Genomic DNA, 26,922 nt, shown 5'->3' on the forward strand with positions numbered 1-26,922 from the left:
GTGGCAATAACAAAATCACGCAGTAAAATTGTCTTTATAGGCTCTGATTTGGAGGAAGACACCWCACAAGGAAGCTGTCAGTTAGGTTTGGGTGTTTTTTTAATCAAGGATGTGATTTTTTTCCCTTAGGATCTCAGGGAGTTTTATGTGTGTTGCTTCTAAAACCCAGCACCAGGGAAAAGTGAGACAACAAAATGTTCAGTSCCTTGCCAAAGTCACGCAGAAGTTTGGTGACTTTGAGAAACCTGCTCTGAACACACAATGACAACATCTCCTTCCTCACCAGAGCGCTGAAATAGGTGGTGATTGCATTTCTGTGGAACTCAGCTTGAAACGTGATTTTAGCAAGGTGGAATTCAAGACATTTGAATCCTTTTATATTAATAAAACACCTGCCAATTAATAACTGCCTGTAATAGTCCTCCTGCAGATTTCATGACTGCATTCAGATGTCAGTTAGTGACATTTCCATTCAGTATAAAGGTTCCCTGAGTTTCAGGAGAAAGGCCATTGGAACTGTTGAAAATAATGACTGTTTACATTGTAAATGATGGGTTCCATAACCACGCTCTCCCCTCAGCCCATTTTGTGGCTCAAGTCATCAATGTCTCTTGGAAAATGACAATTTCAAAGCACAGGATCCCAGAGTGACAGGAGCAGAATTTTTGCTGCCAACACACAAASATCAAAATGCCAGCATTATTCCAAACCAAACAACCAGGGCTGCCCAATTCTCCAAGGGGAAAGGCCACCCCTCTTCCTGGTGATGATCAGCAATAAAACAGAGACTTTTAAACATTAAAAACTCACACAAGATGGTTTATAAAACGTGATTTCTTCAATACTGGATGTACACACGCCATCAATCCAGGCTGGAACACTTTTCAGACTCACCCATGGCCTGGCACAGGATGTCCACGTCCTTCTCCACCTCAGCCAAAATCACATTCTGGGGTTCGGCCGTAAAATACGGAGGTTCTTGAGAATGAGGAAAGAAAACAAAAGTTAACAAGCAAAGTCAAACACATTAAAACACGTGAAACACATTAAAACACATGAAACACATTAAAAAGAATTCTAAAAAATAAATTAAATTGATTTAAAAAATATTCATGATATAATCTCTCTACAGGTGGTGTATTTGATATAGAGCCTYACAAACAGATTAGTTTGTCTCTATTTGGAGGTGGGGTTTTTTTGGCAGTAAAAGCATCATAAAAAAGACCTGACAATTTTTGCTATGCTGACTACGAATTCCAGAGTCGAGTCAATGGAAGGTAAAGATTTAAAGGTTTTCACTGCAAATTAATACTCAGAGCAGGGGCTACTTTTCATTTTATAGGACTGAATCATGGAACATGTTAATTCTTTGCTTAGAAAGGCCTTCCCAAGAGGTTTATAAAGGTTTATATTTACAATGTAGCATTTTATAGGATAGTTTGCTTCAGTATCTAAACTGCATTTCTCCTCAGCAAGGCAYGAAGCACGTCAAATRAAGTGCCATGGCATGTCACAGAGGYGACAGCAGAGGACAAGTGCAGCATAATTAAAAGAAATTCCTCTCCACYRTTTTATTTCTTGAAAGCAAACAGATTTAATGCTTTAATTGAAGTTATAGTAATAATCATAAAAATCCCCACTTTATCATTAGGGACAAAGAAAAGATATTAGATGTTTAATTAAACAAAGACCAGGCTGCAGGAACTGCGGAGTGTGCTGGCATGGAACTCCTTCTTCTATGCAGCATAAAATTGAAGAGCATCATGTCAAAGTCCCAGAGGCACTAAGGTTGCAGTTATTATCATGGCAACTAAAGACTGTCATAGTCTGCTCAATGCAATTATCATCTGAGAACTGTTTTTAGAAGGATTTTACTTGATTATAAATGCAGTTCTCTTGCAGCATAAACAAACTCACTGGTAACTTTTAGAAAATGCAGAAAAGGTGATGTAAGTAGCTCGTGAAACTAAGATATTTGTGTTTCTATTTTAAGGAAATTGAGTATGTTTAAAAATATGTAGGAAGCTACAAGACTCAAGGTCATCTGAGTTGACCTGCTCTCAAATCTCTTTATCAAAAATGACTGAAAAAGGGCCTTGTGGTTATATTATTGATAGGGAATCAGCATTTTAGTAAATAAAATCACCATCATATAAATTTATCTTGCAAAATCTTGCAGGATAGCAAGCRTGGCTGTCATTGCACAGGGATCATCAGGAGACACCAGGTTAGAACAGAAACTCCCCTTTCCCATCCCATCTTCCCTCTCACTCCAATAAAACACCTGCTTGGGTGTACAGACCTGGGGTCTCTTTTGAGCACCAATGGATATTACAATTCTGTATTCATTCCAAATAAACTCAATCAATATCAGCCTTCAGCACGCCGTGCAGGGGAGGAGGGGAGGCTGCAAACAGCCTGCAATACTTGTTTACCCAGCAAAACCAATAAAAACAAGCTACCTGATTTATTATATTCTAATAATATCCATGTGTTAACATTATTGATCCTCGCTGCCTAAATATAAAGCTATTAATAAACATGCATAATAAGCTGTGATTTATTGCATATGATCTCATGCGTTAATCTCAACAACAAATTGAAAAGCTGAAGGTTTAATTGAAATTCACTGATGGCACACACTTTGACATGTTTGATCAGCTAAGTTGCTGAGTCCTCTGCAATTCATCTCAGTCCATGTTTTTACTCTGAGCACACTYCTTCCTCTCAGGCCATCCTCTGATGCTTTCCTTGCACTTCGTTTTTCAGGATTGTAACTTCTTAATTTCCAAACTTCCAGCCTCCTCTCCTTATCTGTGTGTCTGGCTGTGGCCATACTGGTCAGTGTCCACATGCCCCTCTCTCAAAATAAAATTTGAAATCTTCCATTCTATGGTAACTTGATGGGATTGTTGGTTTAGGACAAGGCATCGCTGGGCCAAGAGAGCAGCCAGACACGTATCCACAAATCCAGACATTCTCTTCTGGGTCTGGGCTTTGTCTGTGAACATCTCTCAGTCAGTGAGGTTCAAGTTTATCTTCTTCTGCTTAGGGAGGTCCTGACTGTGCCTTTCCTTTTATAAAGGATTCTGACCTTAACGGGCCAATCTTTAAACTTGGCAACCTCCAGCCCCCAGCTCTCAAACTTTCTCCTGGATCAGCAACACGCTCACACAGCAGTGATAAATTTGCAGATTTATCTTCACCCTGGGCCTGCAGTCCGGCTGCAAAGCACTTAATGTGACCTCAAAGATGCTGTTGGTTCCATGACCTCTGTTTATGTGCTGCTGCACGGTTTCTGCACTCACTTGGCATATTTACACAGTGGTTTTTCCCAAAGTCCCTCCCAAAATCCTAACCTGTTTCGTCCTTTGAACCCCACACTGGCTGTTATGTCACCCTCAAAGAAATTTCTGGCATGAAGAGGTGCTTAGGTGAGCAGGTATCAAGCAATGAATTACGTGACAAAGAGCTCGAAGCCACTGACAACTGTCACTTAGCAAACGGGATGTGATGTTATAAAAGGAAGACTCACATCAGCTCTTTTTGAAGGAAGAAGGGAGAAACAGGAGCAGACAAGACAGMAAAAGAGCAGGTGCAGCAGAAAGATGCAATCTAAAGGCCACAGGCAGATCCCAGAGGATTTTTGGTGCCAACAGATTTGATTTCCAGTCCTGGAGTTCAGCTTCACCTTTTCTCTCAGACTAAAGGCTGCTGATCTCAGTTCTCACAGCCAYTCCTGCAGCTGGAAGCACTGCCAAATGCTGCACCTGACACAGACAACAGCTGCCCACAGACAAATCAGATTCTATTCTTCAAAGATAAGAGAGAGAAATCTTCCAAAAGCAACTCAGCAATTTAGGGCGTGTACTGATGAGAGACAGAGCCAAGCCTGGGTGGGATGACAGGGCTAATTCATGAAGGATTTCTGCAAGATCCAGGATACCAGAAGGACAATAGTGCTGTGGCAAGTTTAATGTATCTGCAAAATCTGCCCTGGTGATGTAAGGAATGAGGGAATCCCAGGAATATCGGTGTAGGGATACCCTAAGGGGTTTGGAAGCAAAAGAAACAGTGATTTCACACAGGACCACAGAATGGTTGGGGCAGAAGTGACCCCTGGAGATCATCCAGACAGTCCCCCTGCTAAAGCTGGTCCATCCAGGGCAGGCTGCAGGGATGCTTTTACCACCTCCAGAGAATGACAYTRCACAGCCWCTCAGGRCAGCCTCTTCAGTGCTCTGTCACCCTCCAAGTAAAGGAGGTTGCATTTTTTCCATGCAGCTTTGCAGCTTTTCCACATCCCTGTGCCATCCCAGCAGCACAGACACTCTAAAGGTCCTGTGTATTCAACAGAGCCCAGGCTGGGGAGGAAACAGCTCCAGTTACAGGTGCTGGACCACTGCAGCCTCAGCTCCTCACTTTTCAGGGGTGTCAGATGTGTCATCTGCACATCAGGGTTTGTGCYTGAGGGCCTGAATGCCCAGCATGATCTGCAGGGGAGAAAAATTCAGAGTATCTGAATTTGGGTTATGCAGCACCTGGTGAATATCAGAGAGAGGCCATAAAAATGCAGCGATATTTATAGGGGTCAGATGGCATTCTGAGGGGCATTCTGGCTGTCTGTGTGCAGGACTCCACTGCATATTTATAAGGCTTGGTTTGAACCACACAGCATGAATTTAACATTTATTGTTGTAGGCAATAATCATGTGTTGAAATTTAATACGTGTGGCGAAATTAGTGTCTTCCAAAGTATGAAACATGCCAGACACGAGTCCCCACACACRACAATTTTCAGGAATGACAGCAATCTGTCAGTATCAGGTCAAACAGYTAAATTTTTCAGGAATTACAGAATCACAATAGTTAGAATAGGAAAGGACCCATTAGTCCGAGTTCACCCCGCTGGCACTGTGGCAATGAGAGGGGTCACGGCTCACATTAGGCTGAAAGAAACAGATACTGCATTGTGCAGATATTGTATTGGTGCTGSACTGATCTTCACTGAAATGTCAAGTACAGGCAAGGGGGGAAAAGAGTATTTGAATATAAATGCACTCTCCTAACAGTTGTTGAGGGTTTTGGGGGTTTTTCTGCACTCCAGACATCACTGGAAAGATGTCTCTCAGAAAAGCCCTTGGGAGCCTGCAAAATTTGATCCAGTTCTAACTTCCCCCGCACGGASTTACATGGTCACTGATTTTAACATTCAAAAGATAGAAGTCAGCATCCATTACATACCCTTCAAGCTGCATTGGAGATGTGTGACCTAATCCTAGATACACACATGAAAGTCAGAAAGAACAGAGAAAGCCCCAGGGGCTCCTCCGAAGCTGAAATTCCTGCGTCTCTCAGAAATTCAGGGCTGCATATTTAAGAGGAAAATTGAGCCCTCAACATGGAAGCCTTCCTCCAGCATTACCATAAACTAATTTATTTGGTGAATATCTTCTAAAGGAAGAGGAACTGGAAGTTTGACAGCCCCTCGTAGGTACAAAGTGCGTTACTCTGGATGGAAGATCAGGCTGGTTGTGCTGGGAGAGGAGCYCCATTTTGGGTGCAGGTACAGCAGGTTCCTCAGAGCAGGAATTTTCTTCRCATGAAGATCAGGTTAGGACAGAGAGAGATGAAAAGATCCCTGTAGTTCATTGCTGACACCCCTGCTGCGAGCTGCAGCCCAGGGAACACGTCCACACAGGGCTGAAAGGAGCAGGAGCTTCTCAGGAATGTTGGAGACAGAGCTGGGATTCCCACAAGTCCCTCTATCCCTGTGGGATTGTCCTGTGTGCATTTGGGCCCAAGGCAGAGAGTCTGTGTCCATCTCAGAACCTCTGAGGCTTGACAAATCAAGAGCTGACAAGATTTCTTTCCTTTGAGCCCCAACTGTGATTAGGCGAGCCCGAAGACATTTCATATTATAGTTTTCACRAAAACTTATTATTTTCTTACACACTTGATGAACACAGTTGTCAGGATCTTCTCTTAAGGGCCACACACAATAAATTCTTTCCACTGCTTTCAAAGACAGCATCTGCAGTGTTTCAGATGTCTGAGCTGGAGCCACGAGAGCTGCTGGTTCCGGAGGTCTGAGCACAAGGCACTGAGGTGCTCGTAGCTACAGAGGGAAATAACTTCTGTTCTGGCAGCTCCAGACACACTCAGTGCGAATTCCTGAGCAGCAGCAATGGACAAAGAAGAGCCTTCAGCATCTGGACACTCCTGGACAACAGGGAGGGACAAACAGCTCCACAGCCCATGTTAGAGCCCAGCCAGGTGGGCTCTTCATGCCAAAACTGGAATTTTTTGGATGTTTTCCCAAATCCTGTGGTCCCACCGAGCTGAATTCTCCCAAGATGAGATTAAGATGTCWTTTAATGTAGTTCTCTGGGCACAAAAGTGCTCCAAAAGAAGAGAAGCCCTCTGCTCTGACTCTGTTTAATTCCTTTGTATTCCTTTGGACAGACCAAYAAGGCTTCACCCCTCAGCTCTGTACAGCCCCTCATCATGCCAGGCCCTTCTTTCTAATTGTTTTTCTCCTCRTTTTGTTCAGGTTTTACTTTCTGACTGCATTAAATTTAAAGAGCAGTTTGGATTTCATACAGTGGAAGAGTTTTGATCCCCATTTTCTTAAGCTCCTAAAATTCATAATTTCCCACAGAACAGTCACTTMAGAAATGACTATTGCCATTTGTCACTAACAAAACTCGCAGAAGTGGAGCAAAAGAATTTAAGATTATCTCAGCTTTCAAATTGGTTTGTTCATGGGAAGACTCCTTAAATTACTTAATCTTCAAACTGTTAGTGATAAAACAAATGTGCTTTTATCTAATCTGCAACAAATCTTTCCCAAACTGTTACTCTGCCAAGCRAGGAACATGATACCCTTTAAAAATTTATAACAACTGCAGCTAATAAAAACCAAGGCTTGGAACCACCTCAGTTTATCTTTTCTGGAACAATATGAAGATGTCAGGGAGTTCTTTGCCACATTCAGAAGAAAATTGCAGCAGCACACARCCRAAAGGATTTTCTTCTTGTTTATGCRGTACTACTTTAATACATTGGAGATCCAGGGTTTTTGAATTTTAGCATGATTTTAATTCACAGACCAAGATGTACTCTCAGAAACACCCAGGAAAACTTCTGAGGCAATACTGTGGGTCACAAATAATAATTTGTTGAGCAGAAGCCTTTGTGCTGAGTTTCACTGCCTTCTAACAGAGCTCTTGTCACCGTGTGAGCCACACTCAAACTGTGCCACTTCTCTTTGCTGCGAAAGTCAAGGACTGATATATTTGGAAAAAGGCTTTGATTAACTCAGTGTTTGTGACATCTTTGATGCATTTTTTTACTGCTATCCCTGTTCTACATGTGATCAGCAAAATATTTTTTCTCTATTGATCCACAGCAGCTCTCATAGCCACACTATTGAGGGGCTGCATTTGATTTTTCCCATTTTGCAAACAAACCTCTTCTTTTAAGACAATTTCCTTTTCCTGTTAKTCCAGACCCCTCATTAAGCCCATGCTGTTATTCTCCCAAGAAGAACAGCTCATTATCAGCTCCCAATCTCCACATACACACCACCAATATTTTATGCATGCAAATGGACAAGCATTCCTGATTCTCTCTAAGTACTGCCCCCATGGACTAGCAGAGATACACTGCAGAAATCCTGAGGTTTGAATCTTGTCTGCACTTGCCTCTAGAACCTGTCCCTTGACTAATTAAATGACAGCCAGATCCATCCAAGAATTCTAAAGCKGAATATAAGTTATGCATTAACTACTAATCCTTTGATTTGGCTCCCTGTTTAGAATTAGAGATCCATCCTGCAGCTCAAGAAACTCATAAATAAAGAAATCTATCAGGCTTTGCTGACACATTGAGTAAACACCTGCATCTGAAGTGTCGTGTTCCATCAGAAGGAAATAAAAGTAATTGGTAACCAATTTGTTTCTGCTTTCTTTCATCTGCTTGTTCTTATCTACAGACCTTTTCATAACTTCATTCCCTGACAGCCTCCTAAAACTGGATAAGAAATAAATAAAACATTTAAAAATAAAAGAGTAGGTAAGCTACTAAAGCACTGCTGGTTTAATATSATTCCCCAGTGATTATTTTTCAGTTTTACTGTAACTGTATTTAAGAATTTTTACATTAACCAAGAGGCTGCTTTTAGAATTGCATTAGGTGGGATCTGACATCACAGCAACAAAGGTAAGCCAGTTCCAATAAAATGAATAAGGAAGAGTTTAAACAAAACCTATAAATAATGAAATCCACCTCTGCTCCTTATAGGGAAGGTAATAACTCYAAGAAACAGAGGGCAAGGAAAATGACAGGAACCAAACTTTGTCCAGCTGGTCATAAATGTAACAGAGACGGTGCTACAAATGAATCTGGAATGGGGCTTTGCATGGGGCAGAGCTGCTTCCCCACTCAACTGCAACTACTACAAATTGCTGTAGCAGAATACAGATCATACAGCAGTCTTTAAAATTGTATTTTCAGAAGGCTCCAAGAGCGTAGAGCACCGTGGGCTGCATTCCCYCTGCAAAGCTCCAGGAGTGCATGGCCTGAATCCCGAGCAACACCGAGACTGTGGCATTGCCAGAGCCAAACCTACCCTGGACACTCCCACAGGTAAAAGATGGACTTTACACAATGAGCTCTGGCTAAAAACATCTCAGTGTCCCTGGTCTGAAACACCTCCTTTAGTCTAAAAGTCCTAAATYCCTCCACACCATGTGCAGGATTTCATCAGACCATGACACACCAGGAACCCCCATTTCCAAATTCCAGCCTCCTCCTCCAGCAACGCTCAGAGAGGTGGTGGTGGAAACAKCCAGGGAAAAGGCAGCAATGCCCCTTCCAAAGCATGAATTCCAAAGTTTCCCTGGGAGCTGCAGTCCCAGCAAACAGAGCTGTTTTAATGGCATTTCTTTCCCTGTCCTGTTGCCTCAGCGATGCTCTGTGCCTGCACAACGTCGTTGGCCCCCATTGGCACTCACAGCACACGAGGCACAGGAGTGCTCCTAAAAGCCTTCTTTCAAAAATACAGGCACTTGACAGATGAAAACTGGATGTAAGCAAGCCAGGAGTTAATCAGGATTTAATGCACCTAAAAGCCAAGATAGGGAAGCTGCCCATTAAGGATTTTACTACTGTATTTCTCAAAATTCCCATTAAATGTATACTTTCACGGGGGATTCAGAATCACATCAGTGTTTAAAAAAATCTATTTGATGAATTTATATTAGTGGGGAAGAACGGCTGAATTAATTTGGAAGATAACCCTCCTTCACCTCCTTTGTTCTGTTCTCTGAAGAAAGGTTCAAATGTAAGGTCAATGAAATATTAAGATATCAATTTTATTTCCTATTATACCTCATCCCAGAGCCTTTTTGACTMAAAAACACATTGCCTTGAGAATTACCCAGTATAGAAAGGAAAGCTTTTGCTCTTGCTGGTTCCTCTGTGCTCTCTCTGAGCTTGGCTTCACAGAAGTACATCCCCACATCAGCAGAGGTCGGGTTGGTGATGGTGAGGCGTCTCCCAAAGCTGCTGATGCCACTGGTTATCTTGATCCCATTTCTCTTCCAGGTTACACTCAGCCTCTCTAGAGGTCTGCCAAAAAATACAACACAAGAATGGAATCGTAAAACATATATATTACAGAATAATCTATGTGTGCATATATATATATATATTTTATACACATGAGGAATGTAATATTACAGATTAYAAAACTTTAAGTGTTCATCTATCCCCAAAACACACTGTTGGAAAGTAAATGCATATATATCTTCTACACATCAAGACTACAGCCTACTCAAGTGGCTTTTGCAAGTACAGCTAATTGATACAGCAATAGAACTTAAGTGCTAATAATTTGATTTCTCCAAGCAAAAGGAGTAAATACTGCTATGGGAATCAGCTGCATGGGAAGTGCTTTCATTACAACTCAATTACCAAAACAATATTAATCATATCAAGAACATCTCTGCCCGCAGAGGGGAAAGTAAATCAGTTGGTCTTATCACCCAAGGACTTCAACTATTCACTTCCACGGAAATTCAAAGCTATTCAAGGCCAGCTAGATGGAAACACAGGAGGAATGCTGTGAATTCTGAATTTCGGTGCATTATGAACAGTGGAGCAATAACCACTGCAAAATGAGAGTGCCTGAAAAAAAATGACCTCATAGGAAATCCTCACTAAATTTATTTACTGGGAAGCATCAGCTGTTCAACAGTATCACCTCTGCTATTGATAGGCTGAAATATTATTAATATTACCATAATTTTTCCCTTAAGATCATGTCTGCTGGTTGAACAGCATTTTTTCCTTTCCATGTGAGGACCAGGTGGGGAAGCATCCCTGCTGTATCCTCATTTGTCCAGAAAAATCAACAAAAAAATCAACAGTTTAATTCGTAGCATTGGACAAACAAGATCATTGGTAAGGCTGCTCTGAAGACCAAGCGTCCTGCTTCAATATCCACATTAATAATAATAAAAASAATGAAAATACCATTTTGTGTTCTCCTCTGGAAAGGCCAGAGAGCCCCAGGGAGAGCTGTGTTTCCATACCTGGCGTTGGCCACGCACTCCAGGGTGGCCTCGCTGCTCCCCAACACCACGCTGGTGTTGCGCGGGCGGATGACGATGGCCGGAGCCGCGGTGTCCGAGGGGCTGGTGGCACCTGCAGGGGACAGAGACACCAACACTGTGACACTGAGGATGGCACCACTGCAAAAATCACCCTGGAGCCTCACCACGGGTTGGCATCTCCCCGTCMAAGGGGGATCTCYAGCGGGGCYGWTCCCTGYGCTGCCCCAACACCCCCAWGTAGAAGGATCTCAGTCAGGTGAATCTCTGTTAGACAGGTTTTTGTGGGAACRAGGKCATGAATTGCTGTTACTGAGCAACCCAGACTACAAGATAGAGCAGAGTGAGATAGAAGAGGATGGGAAAGAGGAGGAYGTGAGTACAGCAGTGTARCATGTACCTCRMRCTGACCATGAAGAAGAAACATAGTAARAAGCAAGAACAATTGAAGAACAATAGGATGATTGAGGAAAGTGCAAAATGCTGAGAACGTTGATTTAAAACTKCAAGGCATACAAAAACACGCTTTTGCAAATAWACCAATCATATSCTGAAATGTAATAGACAGACTGCTAAATTAACCAATGAATAATTACTAATCATATAGAAAGGCATTGCTAATCATATAGAGAAGCTGGCTTATGAAAGTAAATAAAAAGGAGATKGTATTAGAAATAAACGGATCATGCTCATCATATTGGTGTCTGCGTGACCTTGTGTCCCYRTCGACCATAAMCCCCAAACCCCACAACCCCCAGGAGCCTCCACCTGGGAATATTCCCAAAGACACAGCAAATCAATTCATCATCCTGAAGGTTTTCTATTGTTGAGCACTTTTATTTTTATCAAACACTTGCTGACTTATATTTTTAAGACCTTTTCATGTTTTGTTTAATCTCGCCCCTTCCACACCATTTCAAAAGAGTCTGCCAATACTCGTGTTAGTTCTTTAAAAAGATTTTACACACTGGGGAACAAATATAAAATTAACAAAGCAGCATATCACAGCAACTTCAATCCCCTTTTCTTATCAGGAAAGTAAATAACCCAAATCTGTTACTCTTTTGTGAGGCTTCATACTGTAAATAATTTAGCTTATGCAACAGTCAGCAGACACTTAAAAAATGGTAAAAAGGCAGCTTGTAAATTTTCTCTGTATGCATTTAGTAAGTGAATTAAAATACCCATGTATTCATAGGTACTTTGCTTCAAGCAACTCATTTGGRAAAGAAAAATTAGCTATTTTTTAGCTTGAATAACAGAGTAATAAAAATTTCAAAGATACAGAAACCAATAAACAAATTACAGGGAAAAGTAATGAAAATAAAACGAAACTGATGGAAAAGCAAGGCAGTTCATCAAATGTTTTCTGCACAGGAGGCTGCTCCATGCCTATTAAGCAGAACAACAAATTGGGAAATGCAAGGYATGAACCCTAAAATTTAAGATAATTCCCTAAAGAACGGAAAATGCACAGAAAATTCTTTGCTTAGATCATACCCAGAGTGCCAAAAGCCATTGGATTTCACTTGTTGGACGGACAAAAGTGTTGGTTTCTGGGGCTCAGAAAGTTCACAAGGTTAGCAGATTTCTCAATGACAAATCTTTTGCTTTTTGATGTTTCTCTAATCGACAGCAGACAGTGTAGTACATGAAATGAAAGTGGAGAGTCATTTTCAAATTTTAAGAATACCACCCACACTTCTGAATAAATTCAAGAATAGTACTTAAGAAAGTATAAGCACATGTTTATTTTTTTCCCCCTAAATATGCTCTGTCACCCTGACACAGCATCTCTGAGTAACTCACACGGGATCTGAAAACACAAGCTGTTAGTGGATTTTACGCCTCCTCCTCAACATTCCTGGAAATACGACGCCATCAGGTAGCAAATCTATTTTCTAAGATTCCCATGCTGGTCTTAGAGGTATTCATGGCAGGAATTTTCCAGGTAACAATTGGAAAAAAACCCAAAGCAACAGAAAACAGGAGCTGATCAGATTAATAACTTGTTGCTGACGAGAAGAAATAACCTCAGCATCAGTGTTCGCCACCCAAGATGAAGGTTTACAACAGAGAATGGACAAAATCAACAMACAAGTGACTAATTTGGCAGTAATAATTTCTTATCTCCATCTGGAAGAGAGAAGAACCCCTTATCAGCTCCCCACTAWAACCAGGCAAAGAGGAGAATTTGGCTTTGTTGTCACCCCCATCACCCCACACGAGGGGCCCTGTGTGCACCCAGCAGATAAGAAAGGAAAGGAAAGTGCACATTCCCCCCCCTGCAACTGAGATTTCTTATTGACTGTGACAAAAATCCAAACAAAGGATGTGTTCATTTTCATTTTGTACATCCCTGAAGCAAATTATTAAAAGCAGGGTGGTTGCTAAAGGTTGTGAGTGARCTGATCCTGCTGTGAGACAGAGGGCTCATCCAAATGGTCAGAATTTGGGATTCCCAGGAATTTGAATTTTAAATTACAAATKTAAATGTTTAAATTTCCCTTTTGCAGCAAAAGAAACCCCTTCCCATAACTCAGTGAGGCCCCAATCCTGACACATCAAACCCCACAGGGACACTCCCAGGGCTCCCTCTGCAGAGGGCATTTTGCAGCTTTGTTTTGTGGCTCATTGAAATCCCAAAGGAGGACCTTTGATTTTCCTCAGAGTAAAAATCTCAACAGGGCTGCRATTTGGGATCTGTGCCCGCCTCATCCTTTCACAACTTCACCCTTTTGTAAGAAACCCACAGGCAGGAGTGTCGGGGTAGCCAGGATCCTAACGGAGATGAGAGGCATYGCTGGGATTTTGTGTGGATGATGGGATGTGGCAGATCAGCTTCCATCAGGCTGGGGAAGGCACAGAGTTATTGCCAACAATCAGATAATGAACAACTACCCCCACTTCCCAAGTTTCTCATCCCACCTGTCAATAAAGCCTCTCCATCCTTCTCCTGCCTCCTCATGCACCACACAGATGTGATTTTACTTGACTGGTGCTACACTAAAATCCAATGCAGAATGTCATTGTGAGTAAACAGACATTTTCTTTGAAAATCCTTTGTCGAAAACAATTGAGTTTTTTTTTCCCCAGTCTTCACTGTTCTTTTTTTTTTTTACTTCATCAGACTTTTTGTTGCCTGAGCTTCCTACAACTTGGCTGTTTATGGTTTTTCATCACCTCTTCCTTCTCCTCCTCCCCTCCCTCCCTCTTCTCTGTCCATTTCCCCCCCTTTTCCATTCCATGCTCCCCCCTACAGATGTTTCACACTGTTTAACTGCCCAATTTCCAATATATCCTTTAATTTCATGATTGAACTTCAGCTTCTCTGAAAGAAATATTTATTAAAGACACTGAAAGAGGGGAGCAATATAAATATATGTGTGAACAGAGCTCTGAAGAGATGAATCCACTAACAGGGAACCACCATTCCAGCTACATTCTGCCCTTTTTGGAAATAAAAAGCCTTCTTTCCTTTCCATCTGCTTTCTGAACCCTCCTCTCAGCTAAGAAAGAAAAGCAACATTAGGGGAAAACRCCGACCCCAGAAGTGCAGCCAGGGATGTGCTCTTCATCTGATTTTASCCCTTAATAGATGAGTGGACAGAAGAGTTGGCATTGATATAACATTTTCCATATCAGACTTTGGGTTTAGTTTGTTWTTTTTTTTTTTTTTTTYGGTTTAAACAGCCAAAAAGAGAGAAAAGAAACAGGAGAAAATAGAAAGAGATAATCTGGGGTTTTTCTATCCCTCTGAACACAAACTCCTCTCCAGGCTGTGGAATTCAGGAATGTGGCAATCCCCCACAAAGCAGAGATAAATTGAGAGAAGAGAGAAGAAGAAAGAGTGAACAACTTTTGCACGGTCTATTTGTTTTTATCACCTGTGGCTGAGTAGGGCTGCACATCACTGAGCCTGGAGCACAGAGCTTCCCCCTCCCTCCTCAATCTGACCAGCAGTGAAACCCATCCTGGGCCTCTGTAACACTGATTCCTTAGCACTGATGAGCTGCAGAATTTTAATCTGTTATTTAAATACAATAATTATGTACACTGCCCTATCATCCCTGCAAAGACGGTGTTTTTATCTCGGTACATATATTGACATGTAAGGTACAGGGAATTTTAAATATTGTAATTTACGGTTTATAAAGATCASAGGCTTTTATCAAAGCCACTTTGGCACTTAATTTTCCCAACAGAACTGAAATCTCAGCCAGGCCGGATGACTGGAGATACAATAGGTTTTTTCCCCTTCAGAAATGCATAAACATGAAGTTCTTCCCCAGATTTTACATTATGACATGCAAAGTTTATCTGTGCCTGTATTTGCAGTGCAGAATATTAAGTGCATTACTTCAATGGCTGCTCAAATTCTTGTGACAGAGATATGAGGTAAGGCAGCCTCAATAGAACCTGAGAGAAAGCGTTTATCTCCTGAAAAGAAGTAATAGTTTGAGTTCAGACTTGAGCACCAYGATAAAGTTTATTTTTGAGGCTTGCTTATAGGTCCCAACCCTGTGAAGAAGCTTAATCCAAACAAGGTGACCACGAGCAGGAGGAGRGGGGAGGATTCTCCAAATAATCAGAGCCTGGAATGTGAGGTTGGCTGCTCCTCATCCCTTCCCTTCCTGTAAATTACTGCAATTACTGCTCAAGGTCCAGCTTGCAGTGAAGAAGGGATCCCACAGGAATCAGTACCCAAAAATTAATTTATTTCTTCATATTGAGAAATTWGTCTATGGGAGAAAAACGCTTCACAGAAGAGATCGCCAGTACCCTACCCTCAAGCTAATAACTTTAAGAGAASTTTGAAATAATTTATAAGTTTTCCTGGGAGAAAATTATTAGAAAACCTTCACCATAAATTTCCCCCAGACTTCCAGGCTTGCAGAGTGTGCAGAAATGCCTTGGCAATTTCCATGCAGGACACATGCAAATCTTCATTTTACCAAATTATAATAGAAAAAAACAGGATAGGAGATAAGAGTCCAACAGAAATAGCAAAAATATTACAACATTATGGCATCAGCAATGTGCAATCTCTGCYTGTGACACAGAATATGAGAAAAGARGAGAAATGACAATCACAGGATGTCTCAAGATTGCTCGAGGGAGAGWGAAAAAAGACCTTACAAATATAAACACAGTCTCTGTTCCCAGGTACAACCTGCAGATGGTTTGAATTATGAACCCAGAGTGGATTAATGCCCCTTTCCCTCTCCAGTACAAGATACACAACAGGAATTGGATCCTGATCAATAATAGATTAATTTCCCTTCCCCTCTGGAGTAAAAGATGCACAACAGGAATTGGARCCCGATCAACAGAACAGCAAATGCTGACAACCACCTGCGGGCACCAGAGATCAGCATTATGCAAATAATGGCAAGAAAGTGTGTTCTCCATCATAAACCTCCATCCCAAACCACGTCTGCTGGTTCCCTGTTTATTACAGTGATTATTAGCAGGTGGTACAAGAAAAGGGCACAAAGATAATCAAAGTTACTGTTTCAGTTTTCCACTTTGATTCCAGCAAGGACTATTTATTTTCGTGAAAAGGGAAATAGGGTGCTGCTGTCACCACACAGCTCTCTGCTCAGATTTTGAGACATAAAGAAAAATAACAGAGACTTTCCTGTGAGGCTTCTTGGTCACATTTGTTTAGTTTGATGAAGAAMATAAAAACTCCAGATGGAGTTTTTTTGAGTCAGTGTTACATGTTTATAAAATAATTAACAAACTAATGGTGAGGAGTTGGTGTATGAAGAATTATGACTTTTCAGGACCCAAGGTTGTCTTGACACTCCTCAAACATGTAAATGTTAATATAATTTATTTAACTTTMGAGAACCTMGACTGTAGACTTAAAGTAAATAAGRAGCAACATAAAAACTTAATTTTGTGGATCAAATTTATAGGGAAAACTCAGCCAAGTTGCTTGAATTAATCACAGCAAGTGAATTCTTACACAGCTGTTGTCTTGAACCAGACATCAGACATCACGACATATGAATAAAACACCAGATATGGAAAGGATTTACAAAACACAAGCAAAACAAGTGAATGATCTAGGTTGGGTGTATTTATTGACTCAGTACGCTCCTGTCACTGTGACTAAGCTTTGTCCACATCAGAACAAATGCAGGATGCCCTTCTACTGCAAGTAAAATTAAAAAAGTTTAAAGATACAAGAAAAAGAAAGAAAAGGGTGAATAAAATACTCAAACTCAGAACAATATACAGCAAGTTAAATATCCAGTGAATGAGGACGGACATGGTAAAGGAGCAATTAGAAAAGATTTAATCAATGCCCTGCAATAAATCAATTTTGCCTGAACTGCCCACGTCATAAAGGCCAAGAACTTTCCCCTTTCTCCCTTTCCATCCACTCCCCTGAGCCTGTGACTGTCTGAATATGTCATAAAGATATTCTGATGTATTTAAGCTGGAAAAAACAAAGTTACCCACAGAAATTAACCCATCCAAGTGCGTGATTTCACCATTCCAGATTCTTTTTTGGTCGGAAAGCTTCCTAAAGCTTCAGCCTGTTACAAACACTCCTCATTTCCAGCTTAAATTACCAATTAACTCCATTGCTCCAGAGCTGCCCTTTAGCTTGAAGAGCTGCTTTTTCCTCTGGCATGTTTACATCCTAAAGTATTTACAGAAAACAATCCTATTCCTTCCCAGTCTTCATTTCACTAAGTTAAAGAAGCAAAACTTTTCTTGCCTGGAAAGATTCACTGAAAAACTCACAAAAGATGAGGAGCAAGGGTAAAAATAGGAGCCAGCATCACATGAAATGCCTCCAAATGCTTAAACAAATAACAGGTACATTTCAAACAGCTTTTCCCCACTTTATGAGGACTTTCACACAGACWGCAAACACTGTTGGTTTTAGCCCCAGGGAAAGATTCATGGAGAATTCAGTCCAGCCAGAAGACGATTTATACCCTTCGTGTGTAGATAYTCCAGTAAAGAGGAGATTTATATATTTTATTAAATAAAACTGAGTCTAAAATACAGGTTGAAGAGCTCTAAACCTCATAGAGAGCTTTTAGGGGCTACTCCTGGCCATAATGAGAGGCTTGGGCTGAAAARCAGTTGATTTAAAGATGGAAAATGTATTTCTGTAACCAACAAAGAGCCCCAGGAGAGGCAGCAAGGCCAGGATGGTCCCTGGTGACACAGATGGCCATGGTGACACAGCCTCTCCAGCCTTTCACCGGTTCTGCACTCAAGACAGGGACAGGGATGGGAGATGTGGCTTTTTTCTCAATTTTCCTCTCTTTCTCCAGGCCATTAAGTGCAGATGACCCAGCAATTGCTATTTGGAGGGTGAATTCCTCTCTTTTCTACTTCCTGTGGTCTACAGACCCACTTTGCATTACAGGACTACTTCAGAAATAGATTTCTAGCATTGTCCTGTGCAGTTTTAAGCAAATTAAACCACTGCTTAGTTACACAGCTCCCTGTGAGCCAGCAGCTAAATTCAAAAGCAGCCCAAATTTCTGCTCAAACCCTCAGAAATTCCCTTCTCACAACTCCTTGTGCAAAAAGAGCAATTTGGAAGTTGAGTCTCTGTCACTGACCTGACCTTCCCCCAYGCACAGTGAGGGGCTTTTCTCTGCCTGGAAACTTATCATCCAGCACATCATTAGAGCTTTTAACATGAAAAAATATATAGCCTGAAGCTATTGCAGCTAAAGAACACTCAGGTGGCTTTTCAATTCACCAGATAGCTTTAATACTGGCTATAGAGGTGGATAGAGTGTGTAATCTTATTCAACAGCAGTTAAAAGGGGGAAAAACATCCATGGGCTGGCAGTGGAATCTTTCGGCCTCAGAGTAATCTTCAGAGGGATGCAGGAGGTGAAAGGCAGAGCTGCTGCACTGCAGAAAGGGCCCCAGCTATGGCTGCTCATGGAATCACTGAATTCCAGAATGGTTTGGGTGGGGAGACACCTTAAAGCTCATCCCATTCAACCTCTGCCACCTTCCACCGTCCCAGGCTGCTCCAAACCAAATCCAGCCTGGCCTTGGACACTTCCAGGGATCCAGGGCAGGCACAGCTTCTCTGGGCACCCTGTGCCAGGGCTCCCCACCCTCACAGGGGTAAGAATTTCTCCCCAATATCCCATCCATCCCTGCCCTCTGGCAGTGTGACCCCATTCCCTGTGTCCTGTCCCTCCAGCCCTTGTCCCCAGTCCCTCTCCAGCTCTCCTGGAGCCCCTTTAAGCACTGGAAGATGCTCTGATGTTTCCCCAGAGTCTTCTCCAAGCTGAGCAACTCCCAATCTCTCCCAAAACATGCCTCTGTTTAAAAAGACTTAAAAATAACTCATTAGTGGGAATTACTTTGAAGGGGCTGTATATTTTTACGACGYACTTTAGTGCATTGCACAAGAAGCATCCCTTTACCCATAAACAGACACTCATTTGGCAGGAACAAACAGGTTTTGGGGTCTGGCARTGGCTGCAGGGGTTTCTGCAGCACAAGGCAAGACTTTTTCCCAAGGATAAAACCCAAACTTATAAGGTCTTGCAGCCTTGGTGCTTCACATATTTACCTTTTACTGTCTAAACAATATATCCATATTTACCTGGATATTTACCTTTTGCTGTCTTAATAATGGGAAATTTAAGGTAACAAACCACACAGCAGTAAGTGGATGCTAAATAAACCAGAACTGTTATTTAATAATCATGTCTAGAAATGCAGATGGAGTGGGGAGATGAGCTGAGAGAAGAAATGGAGGAGGGAGGCTGAGCTGGGGACATGGGGACATGGGGACRTGGYTGTGTCCCATGGATCAGAGAGCTGCTGCCATTCTCACCAGCAGATCCTGSTTTGAGGTCAAGCAGCAGCAAAGAGAGAGAAATAGGAAATAATAAAATGCTGCCTGCTATTTACAAATATATCTTTGCATATGGCTTCATGTTAATTTTTCATAAATGCATTTCTTAACTCCTTACTTTGGCACAAAGAAAATCACACAACTGACAATCTAGCTGCTTTTTCTTCTGCTTGTTAGAAGTTTAAACTTTTCCTCTTACTTAAAAATGAAAGGGTGGTAACCATTTTTTTTTAATGGAAAAAAAGAGAAAAAAAGAAAAGAAGAGACAATCACATCTATCCTTCACTGGGCTCAAACAAAGAAAAGCATTTGAAGTGACTTTGGGGGAAATTCTTTAAGAAACGCCTCCAACYATTTATTTTGTGACAACAATAATGGAAGCACTGTTTTCAGAGGGAAGATTTAAGATTACACACACTCTGCAGAGCATAAAGCAGATATGTACAATGGATCACACATGAGCTCTCAAGATCTATTTCTTTGTAGCAGTTTCTGAAACGAACCCAATGTTGTGGTGCACGACATGGGAGGCAGAAATTTGCACACACAGWCTGATCTCAGGATCACAGAATGGTTTGGGATGGAAGGGACCTTAAAAATCATCCAGTTCTGGGATACCTTCCACCATCCCAGGTTGCTCCAAGCCCTGTCCAGCCTGGCCTTGGACACTCCCAGGGATGGGGCAGCCACAGCTTCTCTGAGCACCCTGTGCCAGGGCCTGCCCACCCTCACAGGGAAGAACTCCTTTCTAACTTCCCACATAATCTAAATCTGTCCTCTTTTAGTTTAAAAGAGTTAAAGTCATCTGGCAAACACTCCCAATAAAGCTAAAATTAACACTGAATTTCAGTTCGGCTCCAAGTTTAAAAAATGTTGGAGTTTCCTAGTATCAATTCAGACTTTGCTATTAGATACCAGAAAATACAGGGAAATTATAAATATATTGGATTTTTAAGGTTACCATAGGCTTGGATATCTCCTGCTCAAAAACCTGTGATCTTCCTAAGGGGTAAAGACTTTAAACCTGCCCCCACAGAGAAGGAAAAAATKACAAACCTGGAAGTGTTCCATAGTTTATCTGCCCTTCACAATGAAAGGAGAGGCTTTTGTGCCCCAGATATTTGGGGAATGTGTCCCAGSCCCATTCCCAGGTCCACAAGCCATACAAGTGGCTCCAATTTTTCAGGTGGTGGATAAGCAAAGTGTTGGTCAAAGTTTTCTCCAGCAAATCCACTCTAAGAACACAGATTTAAACTTGCCACATATAAACATCATTTGAACTTTAAAAGAAATTGAAAGCCCTGCCAAATTTACCAGCCTGTCTTCAAATCCCAGACACCACAGGCTCAAAGCAGAGCCCTTCTACAGAGAGGATAACACTGAACTGGACAAGCATTCTTGATTTTTCCTTATTGAACTTCACCATTCAAACCAAGGTGCCCTCACTGAGAAACATTTAAAGCTCAAGGTCAGCTCTTGCTGCATTCTATTTTTATATATTTATACACACACACATATCTGAGAAGCATGTTCTAGGATCCAGATTGCTACCTTGCTCCCAAAGGTCTGCTATTTCCAAGGCTTTATGTAAAGAGAACAGATCAGAAAAACAAGAAGATACCCCACAGCCTTCTTCCAGCAGCTAACTCAACCAAACATATGGAATGACTTGTCAAAATAATGTTTTGAGAAATAGGTTATCAGGGGCCTCAGGTCCACTCCATATGGTCTAAAGTTCTCCATCCCCCTGACCATATCATGCTACTTTTCCACTGTCTCCTATAAAGGGAGACAATCCTTAATAAAAATAGAGTTGTTCAGGTCACAGACATTCAGAATCAAATAAAGTTTCATTTGTATACTTASAGTACTGTAAAATAAAATAAAATTWWAAAAAATCAGGACAAAACYGTGCACACAGAATCCAAAGAAATACTTCTCTAACAAAAGAAAGAATTTTGTTTCCCCTTTCTAGCACAGATTTTTTTTTTTCCAAATAAAGTGCAGCTTCCTTTTGCAGCCTTTGTGATTATCAATCTTTGGTTATTTTATAATGTAAGGTTCCCTCAGACCTCAGCAGGGAGAAAAACACACATTGCTGCATTTCCTCTGTCTCAAGAACAAAACAACTGTGAAAGCAAAAAATGTTGCAGAAGAGCAAACAATAACCCAGCTAAAGCAAGTCTGCAAACTTATCCATTCAAAAATAATTCCACAGATGGATARGCATTTAATTTTCTGAAGTGAGAATATAGCAGCCTCTCTTTTCTGGGATGTGGAATGGGGTTTTGTACCTCCCTGTTTATACCCAGCACATAAATGCTGCTCAGAGAATGCTGCAAGTCCTGCAAAAAGGAAATCTAAAGGGAAGTTATTACTCCAGGTTTTTGTTGGTATTTCTGCAGCCTGGGTAGTGTCAGCATTGTCAAAAATAAACAGTTCAGTTGTGCCTTGCTCGGCCTGTACAAATGCTCTGGGCATTAATGTATTTATTATGGGATTCCCTGTGTGCTGTGCCTTGCCAAGGGAAGAGCTGCAGAGGGTGATGTCTTTTCCATCYTGCACTGACTCCCTGCCCTCCCAGGAGAGGTTTGGTCACAGTTTGGGGCAGTGTGGATGGTGAACAGCCCCCCCAGTACGACAGGGGCTCGGTGCTGTGATAAAAACCAGCAGCTGATTTCCACAGGGTGCTCTCATCTCCCAGCTCATCCCAAACTTTGCGTTTCATGCTGCTTCTTATTTGAAATTTCCATCATTATAACATGACAYGTGGATGTCACAACAGAATTACAGTTAATAAGGAAAATTAGGGGGAATAAATGAAAGATAAAGTGGTACATTAGGAAATGCGCCGCTGTCTGAGACACGGATTTCTATATTGTTGAGATACAAGTAACATCTATTTCACTTTGTTTTAAAAAAGAAATCAATTCACCCCTAGGTTTAGAAACATTCTGTCACTTCCCAGAATGTCCTTGGGTTGTCAGTTTGAAATAAATTGGCAACGTGTCATTAGGCAGAACACAACAGCATTGTTTCGACTTAATTAACCCATTTTATTCAGATTTGCCCCAAAAATAACCCTTAACAACACGATTCTGCTCTCCAGATGGTGATGGGCTGTGGCAGGGCWGAACTATCAGATGTCAGAGCAGCTAAACCAGTACGAGAACATTGCAGGGTCCATTTGAAACCCAAACCTGAAACCCAAAACCTGTCGCTCACTCTGTCTCCTAAACAATCCATCTCTGAAAAGAGGACAGAGAAGGAGCAAGGACAATCACTCACRCACGCCCATAAAATGCATGGAGATGAGATTCAAATTGCAGCAGGCAGGTAAAACAAAGCTGCCAGGAAAGCAGGCAGGGAGGGTTCCTGGATCCATCCTGGGTGCTGCTGGGGACACCCAACACCAACAGCTCCAGCCTGGTTTTGTCACTTTTGTCACCTTCTGCTCGGTGACCTCTCCCCAGTTCTGGGCTGTGGGATTAATTCTGCAGACTCAGGGCATCCACACCTTCAGGGCAGGAAATGCTAAATCCATAAACCACATGAGGAGTCAAAAGCTGGTGCTGGGCTCTGCAGGSCACTGCCAACACCCCACAGAGAGTCACCAACTGCTCCATCCCCTGCCCTCCTTCTTCCAAAAAAGTGCTATTACAGATAAGAGATTAATCTGTGCCAGACCATTTGGCTGTTCAGGAGCAAAGGAATTCTGCAGCATAGACTGAATTTAAGACAATAAAATGTGTTACCTACTGAACCACAAAATCTCTGAGAGAGATCCGAAAGTGAAGCAGCTTTTTGAAATAAACCATAATCTCTCTGTCCTGCCCCCAAARCCTGCAACTTCAAACAAAAAAACCCTTGAAAAACACAAAGCCTGGTGATATATAAAAATAAAAGTACAGATGAAGCATTTTTGACATTTCTCTATCACTCTTAAAAATAGTAATAATCTTGAGCTATTGAAGTTGCTGAAAGAAAATAAAAATCAATGTGTTTTCACTTAGCACTGCTGAAAAAGAAAAGGATTACTTGGTATTTCAGCAAAATGCTTTAATGCCACTCTGTAACAGAGCCCTCCATAAGGTACAGATAAAGCCCTTCACACTCCACATCTACTGCACCCCAGAATTGGGGTCTGGGAAGGGAACTGGGACCAGGTTCCCAATGTGATGGGGGCAGAGCAGCTCCTGGTGCCAKCACWGGGTCCAGGGGGCACAACCTGGGCTGTTCTGGGCTCTGGACAGTGCTTCCCCTGCTCCACATCCCACACAGAGGGCAGACACTTCAGACATCACTACTGAACTTTTATACATTCAATAAAGTCATTTATTTATTCCACAAAACATGGAAACTGCACTGGGTTTCTGCTCTTTGTGCTCCCTACTCGGTCCCAATCCTGCAAGGGGTGATGCACAAACCTCAGGGTTTTGTTGTTGATTTGGGGGACTTGATTTGCTTTTTCATTTTTATTATAAATAACAGACTTGGAAATGATTACAAGCTTCCAACTCCAATGTGYACCCAAAGCTCTGGGAATGTGGGATTCCMAGTGTTTCTCTGCATTTCGCAATTYCTGTCTGGTCACAAATTTTAGGTGTGCAACCATGGGTACAAAAATGACCAAATTTCCGAGAGATATCGAGAAACTTCTTTGAATTATTGTAACCTACTCACTCTGAAAGTGGTAAATGGTTGAGCCTTCTCTCAATACAGGCAGGGTGGACATAAAATTCTGTATTTTATAGTGAATCACAAACACTGCTCATAATTAATAGCAATAGCCAATGTATAGGACAAGAAAAAAATAGCATGCTGCAAACAAATCTGTTTCTTTTTCATATGGGAGAAACACAGTCACAAAAAATGCTTTTAAACAAATGTTTTTAACTGCTAGCAATTTTTTTCTGTTGTTTCTGGTTCCTCTCTATGCATACAAATTCATACAACGCAAAMCCCAGCAAAGAGGGAAGAGGGAAAATTTTAAAAAGCTTATTTATTTCTGCACGAATCCTTTACTCCTACCATTAAAAAGTACAATTTATTACCCCTGGAAAGCAGAAGGAGTAGAAAGTGCTCTTGAAAAATAATAACTGCTTCTCCCAGCACACCAGAGACCTCTACAGAAGATGGAGGAACCATTATCTCCATTTTATGTGTGGTGAAAATGAGGCGAGGACAAACATTACCGAAATGAGGCTGCAGCAGGTGCATCTGACCTGTTTATTACAACCTTTTAACACTTTAGGTTACACTCAAATACAAGATGGAAAGATTTTTTTTTTCTTTCTAGTCTTCACCTGGAAGGAGATACAAATCTTTGGGGATCTCGCAGGCTCTGAAGCTCATCCTCTCATTGGGGTGCAGCAGGGCAGGGCTGTCCCCATCTCTGGGGGTTCCATGTCCTGGTGACACTGGATGCTCTGAAGATCATTTGTACCAGGGAAATCAATTTTTGTATTTGCACATAAAAATGGTTTYTGAAGGCATAACTTGGGACGAGTTTGTTTTGTCCTGATCACTTTATTAACACAACCAAAAGTTGGAACCGGGACAAGAGCACTCAGAGAACTTAAACGACAGATGTGCCTCTATTTCTGTGAGGATGTTAAGGGATATTCGAGAAGGGATATGACTTTCTCTTTAGGAAGAATAAAAAAATAAATTGAATTTTCTCCCCTTAACCRTTATGAATAACAGTTTCCCCTTTGTCTGTGGTGATAGATTCAGGTATTTTCCCCAGAGGAAAATACAATTTTCCTTGAGTAAGGGGAAGCAAAAGAGAATGCGAATCAAAATATTTTGATTATTGCAGTTCTTTGCAGGGCCACTTTCTAAGGAAGGAACTTGRTGAATTCATCCTCAAGGCTGCCCTTCCCTCTTGGTGTACCTGAGGGGTGGGATGAAATCCTCAGGCCACCAGGAACAAAAAAAGGAACACTAAATGCATTACTTGTGTTCACTAAGTACATCACTGTTTGACATAACTTTAAAGACTTGATTCAGCAATTAAAAAAACCCTTTTCCTTCTGATGGAGGACTATTGGGCAGCTCAAGGGTGAGGGTTTGTTATGAGACAGAGGACACTGAAAATGAGAGTGAGAAATACCCAAATGCTGGGAATGCACAGAATGAGCTGCTCAGTTTTGTAAAAACTCTTCCCCTTCAGGAATACCCCTGGTTTTTGGGAGAAAAGCCTCTTTAAAAGACACATTACTAACTTCCTAACTTTCATAATAAAGGTTACAATCCTCAACCCTTCCTGTTCCATTACAGAAACAGCATCCAAAGATGAAAGGGAACGTTCAACAAAGCACAAATATCTGTTACCACGATTTGATGATCAGCTTCAGGTTAAACCTGTCTGCTTTGAGACTGCAGATTAATAGTGATAGCTTCTTTTAATGACTGCAGGAATGCCACGGTGCCTGCCAATAACAACTTGAGCAATGAACAGGTTGCCATAGAATGTATTGTTTATGCACCACTGACTGCAATCTCTATACAGAAAATTTAATAGACCCTTTTTTTCCCTCTCAGCAAGCTTATGTGGTTGGGGATTTAGAGCTGCATTATTCCTTATGACCTGACTTATTTATCGTGTCAATCATGGTAATGATGTGTCAAAATTATCACAATTCTGAAGTTTTCCCTTTATCATCATTTTGAGAGCGCTCTTTCTCAGCATTATAAGCACACATGACAGAAGAGACATCAGAGGCACAGATTTCATGCACGGCTCTCACAAAATCACAGGGTTAAACAGCTGCTTCGAGAGCCAAGGCACCACAGAATAACTTCTTCCATTTTTCTAATTCAGTTCTTGTAACAGCAGCCAGATGCGGCCGCAGCCGCAATTAAGGAGAAAAGATGGGGAATAAAACAGCGCCGAGTCAATTGGCAAAGGTCAAATTAAGATGCTGGGATTTGCAGGTCCTGACCCACATAACACCATGTAGTTGGCCTTCTGATACCAGCAGTCAGATTTGAAATTACAACTTTAGCAATTACTGTGAGTGAAGAAGCAGACAAGCGGGTTGGTGAGGACGCCCTTCCCTGCCTGAGGAGAAAGCTCCCTCAAGGATTGCTGTTAGGGAGAGAGGATAATGCAGATGGAGGGATTCAGGCCTGGCTGGAGCAGAAGTTCCAGCAAATATGTGAGCAAGGTCAGGCTGATGAAGGTGCCACATCCCTCAGAGAGGGTTTGCCCACAAAACCCCGGCCTGCGTCCACACCAGGAGAAATTACAGGATGAGAAATAGTTAACAACAGCACTTCTGTCAGAGGTACAACATATATTCCTTTGGTTCAATTTTCTRAAGCCCGAGGTCTGAAAGAGATGGAAGCCTCTCTGAAAGGGTCTGGACAGCATTCTAAATTTCATGTACCATAAGTTTCTCTCAGTCACACAAGATTAATTCACCATTTATTCTGGAG

General features: G+C 41.7%; 1 protein-coding gene across 1 annotated transcript in view; it reads right to left on the reverse strand.

Moving 5' to 3' along the window:
- SDK1 (sidekick cell adhesion molecule 1) overlaps positions 1-26,922 on the reverse strand; it is a 375,512-nt gene that overhangs the window by 142,865 nt on the left and 205,725 nt on the right. The window contains exons 6-8 of the mRNA XM_057369831.1: positions 10,599-10,710; positions 9,443-9,633; positions 895-978 (exon numbers count right to left, since the gene is read on the reverse strand). Coding sequence (XP_057225814.1) covers positions 895-978; positions 9,443-9,633; positions 10,599-10,710 — 387 coding nt within the window. The remainder of the gene's footprint in view (positions 1-894; positions 979-9,442; positions 9,634-10,598; positions 10,711-26,922) is intronic.

Source organism: Malurus melanocephalus, unplaced genomic scaffold (genome assembly GCF_030028575.1).
Source record: "Malurus melanocephalus ecotype Western Australia unplaced genomic scaffold, MMel_1.1 scaffold_115, whole genome shotgun sequence".
Lineage (NCBI taxonomy): Eukaryota > Metazoa > Chordata > Aves > Passeriformes > Maluridae > Malurus > Malurus melanocephalus.